Consider the following 20,264-nt stretch of genomic DNA (forward strand, 5'->3'; position numbering starts at 1 on the left):
CTACTCAAAATTCAGTCACCATAAAAAGAACTCAATGAAAATAAAATAAATACTGTTTATGGTAAGAAATAGAAATTATTTTTGTTTTAATAAGTAATATACTATTTACTAAAGGTGAAATTCACTTTAAAATTTTTATTTAAAAAAAACATATACGTATATTATATTACATAACTTAGGTAGGTACTTCATTGTTTACAAATATAATAAATAGTTTATAGTCAATAATTAAATTCAATTATTTTCAACAAACTTCAGTGAAACAATATCCATCTCATTTTCTAATTTGTTATGTACATAATATTTTAATATTAAAAATAATGGTGAGAATTGAAAAAGTATTCTACATAAAAACTAAATAATTATAATTATAGTAAAGATAAAATTCGATGGCTTACTAGGTAGTAGGTACTTAACTATCTCTATTAAACATATTATATTCATATAAACATAATATATATCATTATAAAATAATAATGTTAATAATTATGCTTCTACGAAAAATTTTTTTTTTTTAAATTTTTTTTATTCTTAAACTTAATACAATAGGTCTTTGAGAAATACTGTTATTTTTAAAAAATATCTGAATAACCGTATATTTAGGTGCCTATGTATAACGCCTTGTAATCAAGACTTCTACTAAACTACCAAAATTAGTAAATTTATACCATAAGTAGTCTGCCTAGTACCTAGAATGTGTTTGTAATAAAACATAAATGACTGTATTTTATCTATTATAATTATAAAATATTATTAATCATAAAAATACAAAATTTATGAAGTTTTACTGAAATCACCAGATTTATTTTAGTATTTCATGGGCTTATTACCTATGTGTACGTATTATTCTAAATCTTTTTGGAATTATAATAATTATTTTATAATATACAATAATGTATCACTATATGTCTATATTTCTGTGTAACGTGTTCAGAACTTAGAGTACGAAATATCGCCAAATTATCGTCAAAACTCAAAATCGTTGCGCAACTTGTTTGCGACGTTTGCGTATTATCAATGTGGTAACAAATAAAGTTGTTTTGGTTTACAGTGGTTACTACAACAACTCTGCCGGTTTGAATATAACCTCAAAGATTTTAGAATTATCACAAAACTTAAATTTTAAATTAAATAAACATAAGAGACAAGTTAAAACATATTTTCTTTTTTATTAAAATGTACAATATTACAATTGAATAACTAATAACTATTGTTATTATTGGTTTGTTTTATGTCTTTTATTTGATTTTGTTTAGGAAAAATGTTGTCCGTTCAAGATAAGAAGGGTGAGGAAATTCAGATATCTGAAGAAGAAAATGATAAACTTACTATAAAACCTCTGTAAGCCATTAAAATCATTATTATTTAGTTTATGTTTCATTATATTTGAAAATGGAATCACCTGAAGAAACTGAAATTATTAGTCCTTCTAAACTAAAACTTTTAAATTGTGTAATATATCCTGGTATTGTTAATAATGCTGAACGAGCAATCGAGAAACTTGGAGGTATTGATGAGATTACTTATGCATTTGAGAATTCAGAAGCTACATTATCTGTAAACTTGGTAAAATCAGAATTTGGACCACCACTCTCAGGGAACAAACATTATGAACGTTCTTTGTTGATATCTGTAAAGACGAAGTATAAAATAAATAAAAAAACTGGTGAAAAAATTCCTATAGAGGTGTTACCTGCTAATATAGTTGGATTAGTTCAAAAAACTTTTACATTTACAAGTATTGTGGATTTTGCATATTTTCCACCTAAGCCAAATTGTTCTGAATTATGGCAAACAAATAAATTATTGGATATAAATTGGGCTCTAGAAAAAGATGTGCCTTTATCATTACTTCCTAGCAAGCTAAGTAAATTCAATGAACCTCAGACAGATTTTTATGATCTTGTGAATCTTAAAAAATTGGATATGTTGTCTAAAAAACATAGATTAAGACCATATGTTCGTAATTTTACTAAGAATAATCGTTTTGAGGATACTGACCTACCACCCATGCCTCTGGATTTATTAAAGTATTGTTTAACTGTAAAAATGTTTTCACCCGATGAAAAAAGATTGATGGATAGATTATTTGAAAAAAGACCTATCTGGGTAAAACCGGCATTGTTTCATTTTGCCAAAGTTATAAATAAAGAAAAGATGAAGTACTTATTGCCAACTACTGGCTATTTTACTACTACTGGACCATTTCGGCGTATGTGGGTCAGGTAATTAAATTTTTAAGATATATTTTTTTTTTTTGATTTATCATGAATAGAAATTGGTATATTACATTTGTATCTTTATTTACAGGCATGGGTATAATTACCAAAATGATCCATCTAACTACATATATCAAGTAATTGAGATTCGCAATCAATGGTTTGATGATCACAATTCATCTAATCCTAAAATAGCAAAGTTTAACATTGAAGATTATAATCCTAATACTGCTGAAAAACAATTTTATTTTTCTCCAAATTCATTTCCTTTATCAATTGTTGCTAACTATCAACTGTGTGATATACATTTGCCCGAAGTGCAAGAAATGCTTAAAAATGCATCTCTATCAACTACTTGTAGTAAACATGCTGGTTGGCTCAAAAAAGAGTTCATAGAAGACATAAGAAATGTTATGTATGAGTATTTAGAAAGAGCATGGCAGAAATATTTAGCTGGTAATTTACCTACTTGTGGAAATGAACATATTAAGCTGTACAGTAATTATATGGAGGAAGATAATTTAGATTATACTAGACAACAGATTATGAGAAGATTAGAAGAAGTAATTGACGAAGATAAAAAAAATGAGGACGAATATAATGAGTGTTCTTCAGAAATTGAAGTGGCTAAAGATGAATATGAAAAGTGGTCTAATCTAGATCGTGAAGAACTTGCTAAAATAATTTTTTCAGATAATCATATTAAAACTGAGGTTCCAAATTCTAATCCGTGTAGCGATGAAGAAGATGATGCAGATTTAAAAATGGACAATTTGGAAATATGAGTAGTTTTAATAAATATTTTTCATAGAATTTATTAAGTTAATTTATTTTAATTAAATAGTATAATCAATATTTTATACTATCTCAATGTAATTATTATATTAATGTTGATTTGTCTACAAAAAAATATTGTATAATCAGTGTAATCTTAATTGATAATATTATTTATTGTTTTAAAAATCATTAGTTTAAGATGATGTTAAAGATATTTTAATTTAAAATATGATTTTACTTGTAGTTTGTTCAATTGTCTTATAATGTGTTTTTCATATTTTAAGTTATACATTTATAAACTTTTATAATAATTGGTCAACATTATAATTTAGTTTTGTATATTTTTTAAATTTAAATCCATATTTTCTATTTTAGTTGTAAAAATAACATTAAAAATAGGTATAAATTTTTAAATGGAATGTAACTTCATTTTTTTATTTTTAATTTACCAATAATTTATGAACAATGTATGTGTTTAATCATAAGGGACTAAACCCACCGTTAATCGAAATAAATAATAATATGTTATATTGGTGTTTCATTTGTTACAGAACTTACATTATTTATTTTACTATACATTTTGTGTTTTATATAATACTTCAAAATATTAATTGTTTTTTTTTTATTTTAGAGGTGCTGGACAAGAAGTTGGTAGATCATGCATTGTTATGGAGTTCAAAGGCAAAAAAATTATGGCAAGTCCTAGGTTTTATTTATAAATTTATATTTTTATTTAACTAAACTATATTATTTTTTAGCTTGACTGTGGAATTCATCCAGGTCTTCAAGGTTTAGATGCATTACCATTTGTGGATCTCATTGAAGCAAATGAAATTGATTTACTTTTGATCACTCAGTAAATAAAAATAAAATATACATTTATATAAAAAACTAAAATGATGTATGTATTTTTATTATATTAAACAGTTTTCATTTGGATCATAGTGGAGCATTACCATGGTTTTTACTCAAGACTAAATTTAAAGGAAAATGTTACATGACTCATGCGACTAAAGCCATTTATAGATGGTTACTGTCTGATTATATTAAAGTCAGGTAATTTATTTTTACAAATATATCTTAGTTATTTATTATTAATATACACTTAATCCGTTATATTTTTTTCTTCAAGTAAGGGTAATAAATAATTAGTAATTTATTGGAGCGCTCATGAATTTCCTTCCAAATCTAAGTATCTAGGTGATTTTTTTTCATTTAAATTACCTCCCACGGGATACATTTGTTATATCAATGTGTACTATTGATTTCTGTCATTTTCAGAAATATTTTTTTTGTACCATCAATAAATATTTAAGAGATTGTGTGTCAAATAAATTTTTTCAACCACTGATAGTTAACAATACTAGTAGATCGTCTTAATCAATATCACAAGTTTAACATAATCAGTTTTGTTTGTGTAATCATTGTCATAAATAATATGTTCATTCATTTAAACAAATTAACATTATTAACAAAAAAATCTAAAATAATTTTTGTATAGGATGAGCTTAAGTTTAGATTTTGAATATTAGAGATTCAAACTAGATACCAGTTAATTATATATACATATTATATGGAAGCAATTCCAGTAAAAGATAACCACTATCTAAAGTAGGAAGCAATTTTAGTAAACAATGTTTTTAAAGTGTAGAAGTAATTTGAGTGTGACTATTTATTTTATTTTAGGTCATACGGTTTTTAAGAACATTTGAAATTAATATTGTATTAATTATGTTTTTAATGTTTCTTTTTGTTCATGTAAATATAATTTACTTATTTTTTATTTCATGTAAATCTTGAAGAATTTATATGTATAATAAATTACCTATTTTTAATTAAGAAAATTGGATTAGATGCATCAATGAAGTTAGATACTTCTATTTGAATTCATCATTTATTTTATTTATTTGAATTTGCGTTACTATTATGTAAAATGTTATTGTATATTCAAACAGATAGACGGATCTATTATTATACCAATTTCATATTGGTGACATTGAATAATTAAGTTATATTTGTGTGCAAACAAATTTAGTTTCTAATTAAAACAGTATATTATTTCAGCAACATAGGAACTGAACAAATGCTTTATACTGAAGCTGATTTAGAAAAGAGCATGGATCGTATAGAAACAATAAATTTCCATGAAGAAAAGGATGTTGGAGGTATTCGATTTTGTGCTTATAATGCAGGCCATGTGTTAGGCGCTGCAATGTTCATGATTGAGATTGCCGGTGTTAAAGTGCTGTATACTGGAGACTTTTCAAGACAAGAAGACAGACATTTAATGGCTGCTGAAATACCTCCTTCGAGGCCAGAAATTCTTATTACTGTAAATTATTCTCAATTAAATAGTTATTTATAAATTAATAAATATCTTTGTTATTTAGGAATCTACTTATGGAACTCATATTCATGAAAAACGTGAAGAACGTGAAAGACGATTTACTATGCTTGTCAATGATATTGTTAATCGAGGTGGAAGGTGTTTAATTCCAGTTTTTGCTTTAGGACGAGCTCAAGAATTATTATTAATCTTAGGTAAAAAGGATATATTTTTTATTAGAATATTATTATTATTTTTAATTTTAATTTTTTAGATGAATATTGGGGTCTCCACCCAGAACTTCACGATATTCCAATATATTATGCATCTTCATTAGCTAAAAAATGTATGGCTGTTTATCAGACATATATTAATGCTATGAATGATCGTATAAAACGTCAAATTGCTGTTAATAATCCATTTGTTTTTAAACACATTACTAACCTTAAAGTATGTTGTTATTTAATGTTTATAAATATAATTTTTAATAATTTAATAATCATAGAAATTTAAAAAAAAACCATAAGTATTCAAATATGACTTATTTAAGCCAAATTTTATATTTATAAATATGAAAGGATATGAATTGTCATTCTTTTATTTTTCATACATGGTGATATTTAAATCAGCGGTTCTCAACCATTTTTCATTCACGTACCCCTTGCCCTCTCCCACCACTATTTCATGTACCCCAAACATCAATTTAGAATATAAATAAATGAAAAATAATTTTTTCACATACCCCTTGAGATCATGTCACGTACCCCTAGGGGTACGCGTACTCCAGGTTGAGAACCGCTGATTTAAATTATAAATTACTTTGAAGTTAAGAATGCCAATTTTTAATATACCATTTTCATTTACTATTTTTTTTTTTAATTTCAAATTTAAGCAATAAATAAATTTTCAATTTACTATTTTAAAACATACTATTAATAAATTTATTTTAGAGCATTGATCATTTTGAAGATATTGGTCCTTGTGTTATAATGGCATCACCTGGTGTCATGGAAAGTGGTCTTTCTAGAGAGCTTTTTGAAATGTGGTGTACAGATAGCAAAAATGGAGTTATAATTGCCGGTAAAATAAAAAATGAATAATTTATTTTATCACAGTAAATATTTTATTTATTTTAAATATTTTAGGTTATGTCGTACAAGGAACACTAGCTAAGGCTATTTTATCTGAACCTGAAGATATCACGACTATGACTGGACAAAAATTACCATTGAAAATGTCTGTAGATTATATTTCATTTTCGGCACATACAGATTATCAGCAAACACGTGAATTTATAAACATTTTAAAGCCACCACATATTGTAAGTATTTTAAATTGTTTTAATAAAATAAAAGTGTTTGAAGAAATTAATTATATGATATATTTTCTTTTTACTTAGGTATTGGTACACGGAGAACAAAATGAAATGCAAAGGCTGAAATCTGCTTTAGTTAGAGAGTATGAAGAAAATTCAGAAGATATTAAAGTTTATAACCCTCGAAATACAGTAGGAGTGGATTTTTATTTTACTGGGGAAAAAACTGCAAAAGTATACTTAATTTTTTTTTATCCATATTTTATTATAATACAGCAATATTTACATAAATTTTATTATATTAAATATGTTATGTTTAGGTAATGGGAGAAATAGCTGTTGAAAAACCAGCTGAAGATAATGTTTTAAGTGGCGTTTTATTAAAAAAAAATTTTAGCTATCATATTTTTGCTTCTGAAGATATCCCAAGTAAGATAATTATCAAAATAATAGTTTTATATTTTTTTAACAAGTAAATATTTGATCGGTACTTGGCCTGTATAAAATAAATTAAATTAAATGTCAATGTAAAATACATATTATGTCCATATTACTATTATTCTTTTTAATAAATACTCAATTATCAAATGGTTAATATAAGGAATACTCCACATTATATTATTTAAAATAATTTTAATAAGAATCACCATGAAGTCACTTATATTTACTATTATTTTTTACCATCAATTTAGGATGAATATTAATTATTATGTTTTCTTTTTAAAGGGTATTCCGACATGTTATTAAGTGAAATTCAACAAAAACAACTTCACCGATTTACAGCATCATTTACAGTATTACAAAATATGTTGTCCCATTTGACTGGCAGTGTACCTGAAATAATTATTCCTAATAAAAAGTTAAGAGTATTAAATTCAGTGGATGTCTCTGTGGATAAAAACTTTGCCACCCTAGAATGGACTACTACACCTGAAAATGATATGTACGCAGATATTGTTGTACAAGTATTGATGAAAATTCAGTCAATGAATCATGGGGATATGAAAAATGTGGCATCGGTTCCATATACTGAGTATGACCATATGCATTTCAAAGTAAAAATTGTTTATTATATTTATTGAATAATTTTAAACAAAATAATACTTAATAAATAAAAAAAAAACCATTTGTATAGGAATGTTTGATTGAAATCTTACAAGAGATGTTTGGTGAAGAATCTGTGCCAAAAATATTTAAAGGTGAAAAGTTGTTTGTAGCTGTTGACGGGAAAAAAGCTAATATTAATTTAAAAAATTTGGTATGTTTGATTTTAATATTATTTTGAATTAATTTTACTTAAAATTTGTATATTTTTATAGGAAGTAACTTGCGAAGACGAGGTTTTGCAACGAATGGTACAAGCTGCCATATCTAGATTACATAATACTGTAACGCCTTTAAATGTTACAAATACTACAACATAATTTATTCCATTTTTTTTTTATTATTAATTTTATATACATGATTTTTTTTAATTTGAGAAACAGAGAAACAATATTATAATATTGTTAAAAGTAAAAAAAGCATTTAAAAATATAATTAATAAATTAACAATTAAAAATTAATGTTGTATTACTATTTTCACCATTTGATTAATACTGTGTTTCCATCTTCTACAGAATAATAGTCTAATGTTTGATTCAAATTGTCCATAGTATATTCGATATCTGGTTTCTAAAAAATGAGGAGTATACAATTATAATTGAATTATGTTATTTATAATAAATATGTATATGTATATATTGAGAAGCAAATGTTTTATGTAAATCAGCATTACACTTAAGAATAATATCAAACAATGTAATACGTGAATTAAAATATTAAATGTGTATTTATTAGCCGTTTTATATTTATATTGAATAAAAGCAGTTGAAAGCTCAGTCGTACATTTTATGAATAAGAATGTTGACAATAAAACAAAACAGATGATGTGTGAAGTTAGATTAGGTGGAATGAATACAGAAAATAGAATAAGAAATTAAATTCAACAGAGGAAGTCTAGACTACCAGGGAATGGCACTAATTATAGACGAATGAGGGAGAATAGATTTAAATGGTTCAGTTGAGTTATTAAGAGAGGTAGCTCAGAGGCTGAGAGAGTGATCATTCAAATTAATGTCGGTAAAAAGAGAGGGTAAAGTATAGATGTTGAGATAAAGATAGTTTGAGTGAGTATAAAATATGGAAAGACAAAGCTTTTTGGAGATAAAGGACAAGGATGGCCTGCACAATACATAACTGATAGCAAAGGGTGGAAATAAAGAAAAAATAGTGTAGAAAAAAACAGAAGTAGATAGTAGATACATAGTTTTTATTTTACTAGAGTTTAAATTTACCTCTTTTGTTAGGTATGAAAATTCAAGCTGTTTGTTGCCGAGACCAAATAGACGTTTTCCAAGATCTTTTAATCGATTAAGTGTCATAGTAATTGGAAGTGTTTTTATAATTACATCCTTTTCTGTACTCGATTCTTTGCAGAAGTTCACAATTCTAATTTTTATTGTTCTTATTTTGTTTGATGTGTTCAGGTCTTCCGAATAATCGGAACCATATTCTAAACATAAATAATATTATAAACATTTGATATGAAACAAATTAGTAATTGATTATTTACTAGCAATGAGTTCCATATATCTCGGATGTTTAGTCAAGAATTCAGCTCTCTCTTCTGCACTTTTTAATTGTCTATGCCAGATCATGTCTAAGTCTTTTAAGAAATCTCTTTCATTATTTTGCCGTTCTTTGAGAGTTATCATAGTTCCATTTAACATCTAAATCAATAATTAATTAAAATTTTTAGTTTAGCTCAATAAAGATTTATATATTACTATACCGTTAAATTAGCAATTCTTGCTATTATTTGTAAAGTGTAATTGCTAACACTCATTCCTTTAAGTAAAGGATTATTTTGAATTCTTAAAGAACATAATGTAGGTAGTTTATTAAGCTCACACAATGATTCAAACTTGATTAAAAAAAAAAATTAAATTTAAAAAATGTTTGTGATAATAAACATGTAAATTTATCTTACATGTAATAAGTTATTGTCACTGATCATCAGAAATTTAAGTGAAGGAAATGATGATGGTACAATTTGAATATCTTTAATTCCATTTCGATTGACATTTAAACATTCTAATCTGATAATTTAAAATAGTTAATAAAATATTTTCTTTTACTATTTTAATAATGATTGATAGACATGTTATTACTTTGGTAAAAAACGGAGTTTATTGATTTCATTCCACGATAAATTATTATTTTCCAGGTTCAAGTATAAAAGATTTTCAATAACCACTGAGGGTTTTTCAAGTCTATCTATATTGTTATCAGGAACCTAAAAAAGTTTAAAATGAAAGTTATATTAGTAATACAATTTAATTTCTAGTTTACTCTGTATGAAATTTACTCTGTACCTCTAATACTTCAAGTACTGGAAATGCTTCACATAAAGACATAATTTCATGCCAGCTGTAATTAAGTTTACCTAAAATAATTTTCTTCAAGCATTTAAAACATTCCTTAAATTGTGGAGTTAGTTCTTGTGGTAGATCTATAGTGTTAAAGCTAAAAAAAATATTATGTAAAGATGGATTGTATAATGAAGTTAATGTAATAAATTAATAAATTACCTTAAATCTAAAGTTATTAAATGTTTTAACTGTCGAGTTATTTCTGATACAGTTTCCCAATCTGTAAAACAATTATCACAAAGTTCTAAATTATTAATGTTTGGACAGCAATTTTGTATTTCTTCTGGTTCACCAGCATCCGTTATACCGTGATGACTTAGACTTACGTCCGTTAGTTTATTAAAACATCTAAATAGTAAAGTGTTTCACATGAGCAATTAAGTGAATAACTAATAAGTAAAAATATAAAACTTACGCTTGTTTTTTCTGAATTTTTTGCATTCCAACTAGTTCAAAAGATGACATTTTAGACTGTTTCATCAATGCAATTATCTCTTGATGAACATTATTATCAAAATCTTGGCCATATTTACTTTGAAAAGCAGTTATAAAACTAATACTGTTAGGTATCACTTTTTCTAAACGTACAAACGATGCTCCATTAGGATGTCTAAAATTGATGCAATATTTTTTTAATTGATTCAAAACTACAACATCTAGTTTTGTATTCACTTACATGGTTTTAAAATATCTGATACCATTATGAATTCCATCATGTTTACCTCTGTTTGGATCGTCCCATTCGACTCCCACCCAGATGTCTTCTGTTCCAGGGATTGGACCAACATACCGAGCAAAACCAGTGAATTCACCAACACTCACTTTTCGGCCAACTCTCACAGTATCATTAATATTGTTTTTTACAACAGCCATAATTTAATAGTCTGAAATATGAATGAGATGAAGAAAAAAATTATTTATAGAGCTCGAATTCATATTATAATGTTTTTATTAATTATCTAGGTACCTAATATTCTTTAGCACTGAACAATTAATATAAAATGACTAATGAAGGTAGTTAAATTATATAATAATCGATATGAAATAAATTGTATCCATAAATAAGTATAAAATTAATTAAGCTATACCAATGTCCTATATCAAATACAACTTTAAACTTTGGATATTATTGGAAGCTTCAAAGTTTTTGAACAAAAATAAATCGTTAAAATGGACTTAATCTCAAGAGCCACGATTCGTATTAGACAAACTTACATAGATTATCTGATAACCACAACCATTAATAAAACGATATGATCACAAAATAAAATGGTATGATCATAACTCTTTGACGGTCAGAACTTTTGGTATGTTGATGACGTAAGGGCATAAATCGCATAAACTAATGCGATAATCAGAGTCGAAATAATTTTAAAGCATGTAAATGTATTCTTAAATATATATTTAGGTCTTTACTCTTTAGGGTCCAGTTTTCGGTCCGTTTCTCATTAAAAAAATAAAATAAATATATACTCAATTAAAATATATATGGTTCATAGACTTCGAAATGAACTGACAAAAGTTACTGATAACGTGCGCAAAAACGAACCGAAACAGAATTCTTATAAGCACACCTTGTTGCTTAAAAGGTACAGATAACGACAAAAACTTACTCGGCTGAAGTTGTTTTGTATTTATTTTATTACATTTTTACCCGAGTCAATATTTTTATCGCTATCGAATATCTTGGGGCGGCTGATTTTTCTCGATAGTTGTTATCACATTCCGATGATCGTGATAACCCGTAATATTGTTATTTGTTGATGTTAAGTTTATTATTATTTTTTTTTTACACATTCAAATGAGTAGGCGTTCCAATAGTATTCCTCAATAACGATTTCGGATTTTGAATTGGTCGGTATTTCAAGATCGTAAATACCTACAGACACGGTTTGGGAACGTCCGTCGCGTTTACAAAGCCCCGAGTTTTGTCGATCGATTTGTCTTCAAGATAATAAATAATTATGGCAGTTTGTTGACCTCTAGTCTGGCATTACCTACGCATAGATACTGCTCGTCGAAAATTATTTTATTTACGGTACGTTGTTAATTTGTAGTCAATTTGTAGTATAATTTTCCTGAGAATAATGAATATGCATGTTTGTATAAATTGTTAAGTGCAATGAGCGCTAATGTGCTATCCAACTATAGGTACCTACCTAAACATTTTATACAATTGACAAATAATACTTTACAATACAACTATTGAGCATTAATCATTTTGATTGATATTTCCACTAAAAAAAAATTAACATTGTATTTACACAGCAATACAGCATATTATAAGAACAATGTTAATATTTGATTTATTGAACAAACATTGAGTTATTACCTATTTTAGTTTTACCTCACCAGCTTTTTATATTCCATGAATATATATAGGCATTTATTTACTTATTTACTATATCAATAGATAGTAAAAACCAATACACATATTTCTATCCAATTCCTATCTATTTATTTTCATTCGAATATAATATTTTGTTTCTATTTTAGCGTTAAAATGAAGAAAAAAGTTGATTAAGAACTTTGTTAGCAATAATTAATTTATTACTTACCTAGTTGTTTAATTTCTATACTCTATTTATTGGTTTCATACTTTTCATAATTATTTGAAACTTAAATTATGTTTTAAAATTTTTTTTGACTTTTAATACATCCATAGATCTTTCTTTTTACTACTTGTATTCTTACATTATTTAAAAATCATATTTGATTTGTTTAATATTATGCTATTAAATTTCATTTAGGTAGGTAACAAGTGCAATGATTACTGAGTTAGTTGGACAGTATTTTTCTGTATTTAAATTCATTTAAACCAATATATTATTAAGGAATATATTACCTATTATAATATAAATAGGTTCAGTTAATTGATTTTTGTCTTTAAAAATCTTAAAACATTGTATATAATGAAATAGTAAGGATATTAATTTCATTGACTTAAATAATTTAATTGTGTTTTATTTTAAAACACACGGTAGGAGTATTCGTATGATAAAAGTATTTAAACCACAGTTGATTATTTACTTGGTATTTAATAATTTAATGGAAGAATGGTTTTAAATAAATTTGTAATCTTGTACATTGTTTCAAATTTTTAAATTATTGGTACCTAACAATAATAATGTTTTTATATATTTGATTTATAAAGTACCTATGTAATTTATTATATATATATATCTACTTCATAACTTTATCCTTAACAATGAAATTAAATAAAAAAAGAAATAACTTCTTAAAGGTAAAATAATTATTAATTTAAATTTAAATTTAAACATTAACCGACATTTTTAATTATATAGTTGATTTGTGTTTGAATGTTTAAAAAAAAAATAGGGAAGTTACTTAAATAAAATATAAGTAGTTTTCAATAAAAGAAATTTGATAAAATTTTTCTGTGTTTTTTTTTAAGATTTGAGTACTAAATAATTACCTATATTTGAGTAGGTAGTCGTTAGAATTTAGAATGAAAGGTGGGGAAGTATGTGTAGAAAAGACAGGTCATAAAGTGACTACCTATTAAATATGATGCTCACAAAAATTTATTACTTGACCTTCATTTTAAATGGATAAAGATATATGTACCATAGATCCATTAGATTTAGGTCCACTTTAAAAAATTATGTTAGGCAGGTACTTTTAACAATAAAAAAAGGTTTTCATAATTTGTTATAGGAAAGATTTGTAAAAAGTCTATTAGATTTAAATAAGCCAATTGTTTTATTTATGTATATTATAACTTTGTGGGTTTCATTTTGATATTTAATTGACCTCTTTCAGTATCAACAAGCAAATAAATTATTTGTATAATGCTTTCCTTAATACATTTTATCTGTTTGACTTTAAATTACTTGTAGGTCTAATTAAACTTAAGAAAACATATTAAAAATATTTGTGTAGGTATATTGTGAAACTAATATTTTATTTCTTTTCTTTTAAAACTTACTGTTTTCATTTTTTTATTGTAATTTAACACATATTATTTGTTTTATTAAGTTAAATGCGGTTTTATACCAATCACTATTACAGTAATATTTATCTGTTATATATTTATGAAGTAACTAAAAGCCAATGGTATTCAATACATTAATACAGAATTAATAGGTACCTAATTTGTTTGTGAACTATATAAGTAGCCAAGTAGGTTATAACTTATAAGCAATGTAGTTTACCTACGGGCTATATTTTTCTGGTGTTGCATATACAATTATTTAAACATATGTATAATTATTAATATTGAAGTTCCAGTATTATATAGGGTGTTTTAAAGTTTTTAATACTAACTCTCTAAAATAGTCATAAACAAACTAGTTTTATTTTTGAATCCAAAAATTTAATTTTTATAATTAATCATAATAATTAGGAACTTATTTATTGAAGTAGGCATAACATATTAATAATTTATTTTAATTATTATAATATTAAAAAAGATACATGTTTATGAAAATTTTTTAAAATATGATATTTAAGGTATAATAATATATATATTATTTACTAACATTATACAAAATAACTAAAAATAATATATAAAGTTCAAGTTCAAACCGTAGGTATTTGATATTTTATTACATTTCTGGTTTTAATACTACAGTTAGGTATATATATATATGTTGTATTGTAAATTGTACATCCTGTACATAAGTTGTTTATATATTAAGCATAAAATAGAAACTGGAACATTTTTTTTTTTAACATCACTCATCTTAAAGAAATTAGTTTAGTTTCAGTTTCAGACGACAACTGACCACAATAAATTATAATTTTTTCTTTTCGTTAAACGTTTATAAATTATTTAATGTATTGGTGATGGTGACAGTTGTATCTAATGTAAATTATTTTAACAGACATTTAAAAAATATGCATAGAAAATATATTTCAAGGTTTGTAAAATATATGTATATATATATATATTATATTTTTATTTATATTAAATTTACTATATTATATATTATACTTCACGAAATTAGATATTAATTTGTATATAAATGTATTATAAAGATCTATACACATTTTAATTTGCTTAAGAGCATCTTATTTTATTTACCTACTTACTACAAGTCTATTACATTATTTATAACATGTATACAGATACAAATACTACAGTAACAATCCATTATTCTCTAGAGAAACATGGTCATGTGTCTTTTTGAATTACTCTACAATAAAACTTACATGATACAACCCTCTACTTAATATTTTCCAATGTCTAAAAGTTTCAAGATAAACAAATCTTCTTACACGAACTTGCGCACTGTTTTTTTTCTTTTTATCTAGTTTATTTTAAGAATATTATACTCAGTATCTTGAAATCTTTCTTTGTTTCAAGTTTGTGTTGCTAATAATACATTTAAATTATTATTATGTATGAACAGTAATATTGTGTTTAGTTAATGAATCGATTAAATGTTTTAAAGCTACATAGGTTTGTAAATTGTTTTATGTTGATGTTAGAGTTTATTTTATTATTAATAATTATTCATTTGAACTACCTATACGCATCTCTATGTAACACGTCAATTATAGCAAGGGTATATTTGTTGGTGTACTAAAATAAACCAACAGGAAAGGAGTGTCTGCCGCGAGAGCACTCCTTTACTATTTTTGTATAAATGTCTGGCAGTGTTGTTTGTTTCTTTACCTTAACCTGTTCACTCTTTGTATTTATATTTTGTCGTTAATAAAAATGTTTTATTATTTCTAGATTGCGTATATGTTACGTGATGCCAACTGCAAAGATTTCTGTACGGGAAGAAGACATTATTAGATTAACTTTGGAGTTTTTGCATAATCGCGAACTTCATATATCTCAATTAAGTGTAGAACGTGAAACTGGTGTTATAAATGGAAGTTATTCAGATGATGCTTTGTTTCTTCGCCAACTTATTTTGGACGGTCAGTGGGATGATGTGCTTGAGTTCATTCAACCATTGGAAGCTATACCAACTTTTCCTACCAATAAATTCAGGTATTGTATCCTTAGACATAAATATGCCGAACTAATATGTATGAAATCAGAAGCAACTGTGGTTGGAAGTGTGGATACTGCAGTAGAAGAAGTAGTTAAAGTTCTAAATGAGTTAGAAAAAGTATGTCCTACTAAAGAGGAATATTCTAATTTATGTTTAATGTTGACATTACCAAGACTATCCGATAATTTAGGGTATAAAGATTGGAACCCTAGTACAGCGAGAGTACAATGCTTTAAACAAGTATATCCTCTTGTAATGAAATTTTTACCATGTGACAAAAAACCTGTTATGCCAGATGCAATAAATGATAGACTTATTCAATTAATTATTAAAGGAATGCTTTATGAATCGTGTTGTAATTTTTGTAAATCAAAAGCAGTTGGAAGTACACAGCCTTTTGGACCTAGTGCTTTAAATTTTTCACATATTTTTAATGGATCAGAAAGTTATAAAGATACAGATCTTAGTTTGATGTCATGGCTTCAAAGCATTCCTGCTGAAACTTTTGTTGTGCCTTTCGAACAAAAAACTTTAGATGTTGAACTTGAACAACTAGAGAGGCCGTCTTTGGAAACATCATGGACGGAACACATGCTTGTCACTCCTATAAAACCAAAACAATTTCCACATTCTGCAATGCCATTTACTAGACCACGATCAGCTGCTGATATTATGTCACGTTCCTTGCTGCCAAACCTCGACCATACTTCTTCGTCATCTCTTATATCATCAATTGGAGTACCTAACACGCCTTCAAACCTGGTAAAATCGTCTTTTGCTAGTTTTCATTTAACTGGACTGAAAAGTAATACACCGATGACTAGTTCAGTAGATAAATTATTTGAAAGTGATGTTTTCGTGAATAGTATAAACGGAGAGTTGCCATCTATTACTGAAGTTGTAACACCTATTAAAGAAAATAGAAAATTTTTTTCGGAATTATCGTCTCCAGAACCCGGAAGATCATCAAATTCTACAACAACGTCAAATACGACTAGATCATCTAGAAGAGATTCACTTACTGATCGATATCAATCATTGTCTATTAATCAATCTAGTACTAGTTTTGATATGCAGAATAGTCAATGTGATTTACTTAAAGAGTATCAACGGCAAAAACAAAGATACCATGATGCCTTACAAGATCAAGAACGAGAGAGACTTGAGCTTATAGAACAGTTACGTAGCACAGAATCTAAACTTCAAGAAGAAAATGGGTATGATATATATGTATATTTATATATGTGTAATAATTATAAACACTGTCGTTAATATTTATAGGGAATTATCAAATAAAGTTGTACCTCCAGAAACGGCAACATTTTCAAAAACTAATGCAGCCAAACCTCCAATCCCTACAAAAGTAAATGTAACAAATGGCAGTAAAAAAGAATGGACTCCTGAGACTGATAATTTAAAGGAAATGCAGGTAAGAATTTAAAATTATTTATGATAATATTTTTAATGGTAGACAATTAATTAATTTTATATTCATAATTTTTCTAAATTTATTTTATGCAATTTTCTTTTTTAAATTTTCAAGATCAAAAAAAATATTATTATCTAGGGAAAATCTACTAAATTGCGTAAATGTTGTTTATGGCGTATTATTTAAAAGCGTACAGTATTAAGTTTTTTTATTGATTTTCTAAATTTGTTAAAAATTAATTTTTAACTTTTATACTTATATAATGTTAATGATTAAAATAGATCAACTACATCAAGGAGCGCAACAAATGTTAACCACACCAATAACATTTTTAGTAATGAAGTTGTATTTTTTAAAAATTATTCGTACGTTATTGGTGCATGTAAATATATTATCAGTTTATGGAACATTACAAAAAATAAATAAATAAATAATAAAATAAATTAAATTAGGTAATTGGAAAGTTCGGCAGTTTTATTTTGCAGATGATGGTGAAAAATGTCGTTAACAATTTTGTGATTTTGTATTTTATACTTTTATCGAATAGGTTAAAATTCTATGTTTCGAGATAATTTAATTTTTACTGACAAATATATTTAAAAAAAAAAATAAATTGCAATCCAATCAAGATTGAGAATCATGCGATTTGTGTCTTGCTACCGCGCTTACTCTTACTAAATCAAAAATTAATTTGTTTTAGCTTAATCGAATTTAAATTAATTTTTACATATTTATATTTATTTATTTTTAAACACATCATCATAATATAATGATTATCTTAAAAATTTAAAAAAGTAAATTGCATAAAAAATCTATTTTCTGGGACATACGTTGGTATACTGTATAATTTAAATTTTATGCATGGGTATATTTTTATGTTATTATCAAAATTAAAGAAATTAAATCACTAACATTAAAAATAATATAAATCTTTGAAAAATATAGTTCTCGAGTGATCTTTTTTATTTTTAGCTACAATTAAAAGAACTAAGTGTAAAATTAATTTTATTGATAATATAATATATATTAAATGTTATAAGCTCTTTAGGTGGTAAATAGGCGTATTTACTATGCACTCAAGGCTAATATGTATTATATATTTGTATTTTGTTTGCTCTTGATAATTTTTTGTTGGGCGAGGTCTACCCACTGGATAAGGTGAGCCTTGTCTACTTGTGCAAAAAATTGTATTGTGTGAAAAAATAGTTGATAATTATCTATAAATTAACATAGATGTAAAAAAAAACATTTACTGAAAAATATTTATTCATCTTTAAAACTAACTAATAAAATATACTAAGGTACAAATAATTATCCTAATCAATCAACTGCATGGCTCAAGTCTCTCGGAATTACGTTTTGTATTTGATTCAAACTCAATTATTATATTTGAATTATTCTTTGCCAATTATTATGCAATTAATAAAAGCTAAAAAAATATTGCTATATTAATATTAGTTATTATCACAGAGTAAATAATATATTAATAAAATAATGAATTACCTACTTATTACAAAAAAGAAAAGAAAATATCAATTATAGGTATACTTATTAGTTATTAGTAATTACTTACTACATACCTAAGTTTTAATATTGAATATGACTTGCCTATTATTGAATATTTTACTATAATTTTAATTATACTATAGAAGTCAGATTAAGTGTAAGTAATATTTGTATTAAATATTATGTAAATGTACAGTTATTTATTATACGGTATATTCTGTCTATTTAGAAACATTAATCGTTAAATAATAATTTTAATGTAGGAAGGTAACTTGTTTTCGTTAATTTTATTAAAGTATTTTCTTCGATGAAAAAAGATCGATGGAATTTGGCGAAAGTGCCGTTTACCGACTTATATTATCGGAGTGTTCTCTATATATGGGCGCGGGTGGTGTTAGCTAGCGCACGTTCGCAAAATGTGTCGTTAACGACGCATTCCTCGCTGAGGGCGCCGGCTATGGACGATGCTGCGCTGTTGTACCGAAAAATTCGAACTTATAGGCGTGTGCTTGAATTTCATCATAATCTCTACACCGCGTCGAATCGTATTTAGACACTATTATAATACTTATAACTAATTACAAGATATTATCTAGTATTCAAGTACTCTAGTACATTTAACTATTATTCACCGTCATCTGTAGGGTGTGCAGCCTACACCAGTGCGTTTCTTAGCTTTGTCTATGACCTAAACGATTATTGTAATATATATTATTTCCGCTCAGAATCTGTATATAATAATAACAATAATAATAATAATAATAATAATAACAATGATAAAAATAATAGCAAAAATATGCAAGAGTCCTATCATTATTCGGTATACGGAATAACGTGGTTACACGTGTGTCGTGTATAACACATAACACAGTGGTGTGCTGAAAAGTTTTAAACTCTATAGGTAGCAATACGAATTATACGTAAAACGATTATAAGTCTACTCAGAATAAAACATGCAATTGTTAGGTACGCAGTTCGTATTAAATCTGTTTTGTATTTTTAACATTTGTCACTCGCACACATTTATTTTTATAAGACTCGAAGCAATCGCCTCCCCCCAAACCTACTCTTTATTTCTTCAGCACGCCACTGAGTCACACGACGACGTCCTATAATAATAAAGTACCTAATAATAATAATAACGATAATAATAACACTAATAACAACAACAACAACAATAATATATATGTATAATATACGTGTGAAATGGCCGGTTCGCGGACTTAACTGCAGTTCCGCCGACGACT

The 20,264-nt window shown here is 26.0% G+C and overlaps 4 protein-coding genes across 9 annotated transcripts in view; 3 read left to right on the forward strand and 1 right to left on the reverse strand.

The window, feature by feature from the left end:
* Positions 1-1,106: 1,106 nt before the first annotated feature.
* On the forward strand, positions 1,107-8,202 carry LOC114125850 (cleavage and polyadenylation specificity factor 73). 2 transcript variants are annotated; one of them, XM_027990749.2, is made up of 15 exons: positions 1,107-1,178; positions 1,257-1,341; positions 3,628-3,691; positions 3,755-3,852; positions 3,924-4,052; positions 5,061-5,328; positions 5,387-5,537; positions 5,597-5,772; positions 6,273-6,402; positions 6,468-6,643; positions 6,722-6,871; positions 6,958-7,066; positions 7,364-7,692; positions 7,773-7,895; positions 7,957-8,202. In XM_027990749.2, exons 2-15 carry the CDS (start codon positions 1,262-1,264, stop codon positions 8,059-8,061), a joined length of 2,088 nt encoding a protein of 695 aa, XP_027846550.2. In that variant the 5' UTR covers positions 1,107-1,178; positions 1,257-1,261; the 3' UTR covers positions 8,062-8,202. The 2 variants fall into 2 exon arrangements, with proteins under 2 accessions (XP_027846550.2, XP_027845827.2); XM_027990026.2 differs by having other exon boundaries at positions 1,121-1,341.
* Positions 1,348-3,211, forward strand: LOC114129917 (general transcription factor 3C polypeptide 5). Its single transcript, XM_027995135.2, has 2 exons — positions 1,348-2,225; positions 2,311-3,211. Exons 1-2 carry the CDS (start codon positions 1,393-1,395, stop codon positions 3,002-3,004), a joined length of 1,527 nt encoding a protein of 508 aa, XP_027850936.2. The 5' UTR covers positions 1,348-1,392; the 3' UTR covers positions 3,005-3,211.
* LOC114127301 (tubulin-specific chaperone E) lies at positions 8,059-20,241 on the reverse strand. Of its 5 annotated transcripts, none has more exons than XM_027994047.2 (11): positions 20,217-20,241; positions 10,787-10,994; positions 10,526-10,720; positions 10,270-10,458; positions 10,054-10,204; positions 9,850-9,974; positions 9,669-9,777; positions 9,471-9,602; positions 9,252-9,408; positions 8,974-9,191; positions 8,059-8,311 (listed from the first exon to the last, which is right to left on the reverse strand). In XM_027994047.2, exons 2-11 carry the CDS (start codon positions 10,981-10,983, stop codon positions 8,219-8,221), a joined length of 1,566 nt encoding a protein of 521 aa, XP_027849848.2. In that variant the 5' UTR covers positions 10,984-10,994; positions 20,217-20,241; the 3' UTR covers positions 8,059-8,218. The 5 variants fall into 5 exon arrangements, with proteins under 5 accessions (XP_027849848.2, XP_027848420.2, XP_027849135.2 ...); XM_027992619.2 differs by lacking the exon at positions 20,217-20,241 and adding an exon at positions 11,724-11,947; XM_027993334.2 differs by lacking the exon at positions 20,217-20,241 and adding an exon at positions 11,326-11,348.
* Positions 14,905-20,264, forward strand: part of LOC114123889 (WD repeat-containing protein 47) — a 42,820-nt gene continuing 37,460 nt past the window's right edge. The window contains exons 1-3 of the mRNA XM_027987376.2: positions 14,905-14,993; positions 15,815-17,299; positions 17,364-17,511. Of these exons, the coding sequence (XP_027843177.2) occupies positions 14,920-14,993; positions 15,815-17,299; positions 17,364-17,511 (1,707 nt within the window). The 5' untranslated portion in view covers positions 14,905-14,919. The remainder of the gene's footprint in view (positions 14,994-15,814; positions 17,300-17,363; positions 17,512-20,264) is intronic.

The sequence above is a fragment of the Aphis gossypii genome, chromosome 1, assembly GCF_020184175.1.
Source record: "Aphis gossypii isolate Hap1 chromosome 1, ASM2018417v2, whole genome shotgun sequence".
In the NCBI taxonomy this organism is placed as follows: Eukaryota; Metazoa; Arthropoda; class Insecta; order Hemiptera; family Aphididae; genus Aphis; species Aphis gossypii.

Bases quoted from the DNA above. Each gene is read 5' to 3' on its own strand.
- LOC114129917 (XM_027995135.2), top strand. From the start codon at position 1,393: ATGGAATCACCTGAAGAAACTGAAATTATTAGTCCTTCTAAACTAAAA. The intron at 2,226-2,310 runs GTAATTAAATTT...CTTTATTTACAG, and splicing joins TTTCGGCGTATGTGGGTCAG to GCATGGGTATAATTACCAAA.
- LOC114125850 (XM_027990749.2), top strand. From the start codon at position 1,262: ATGTTGTCCGTTCAAGATAAGAAGGGTGAGGAAATTCAGATATCTGAA. The intron at 5,329-5,386 runs GTAAATTATTCT...TTTGTTATTTAG, and splicing joins GGCCAGAAATTCTTATTACT to GAATCTACTTATGGAACTCA. The intron at 7,896-7,956 runs GTATGTTTGATT...ATATTTTTATAG, and splicing joins ATATTAATTTAAAAAATTTG to GAAGTAACTTGCGAAGACGA.
- LOC114127301 (XM_027994047.2), bottom strand. From the start codon at position 10,983: ATGGCTGTTGTAAAAAACAATATTAATGATACTGTGAGAGTTGGCCGA. The intron at 10,205-10,269 runs GTAATTTATTAA...TATTTTTTTTAG, and splicing joins TTAATAACTTTAGATTTAAG to CTTTAACACTATAGATCTAC. The intron at 9,409-9,470 runs GTATAGTAATAT...TTATTGATTTAG, and splicing joins CAAGAATTGCTAATTTAACG to ATGTTAAATGGAACTATGAT.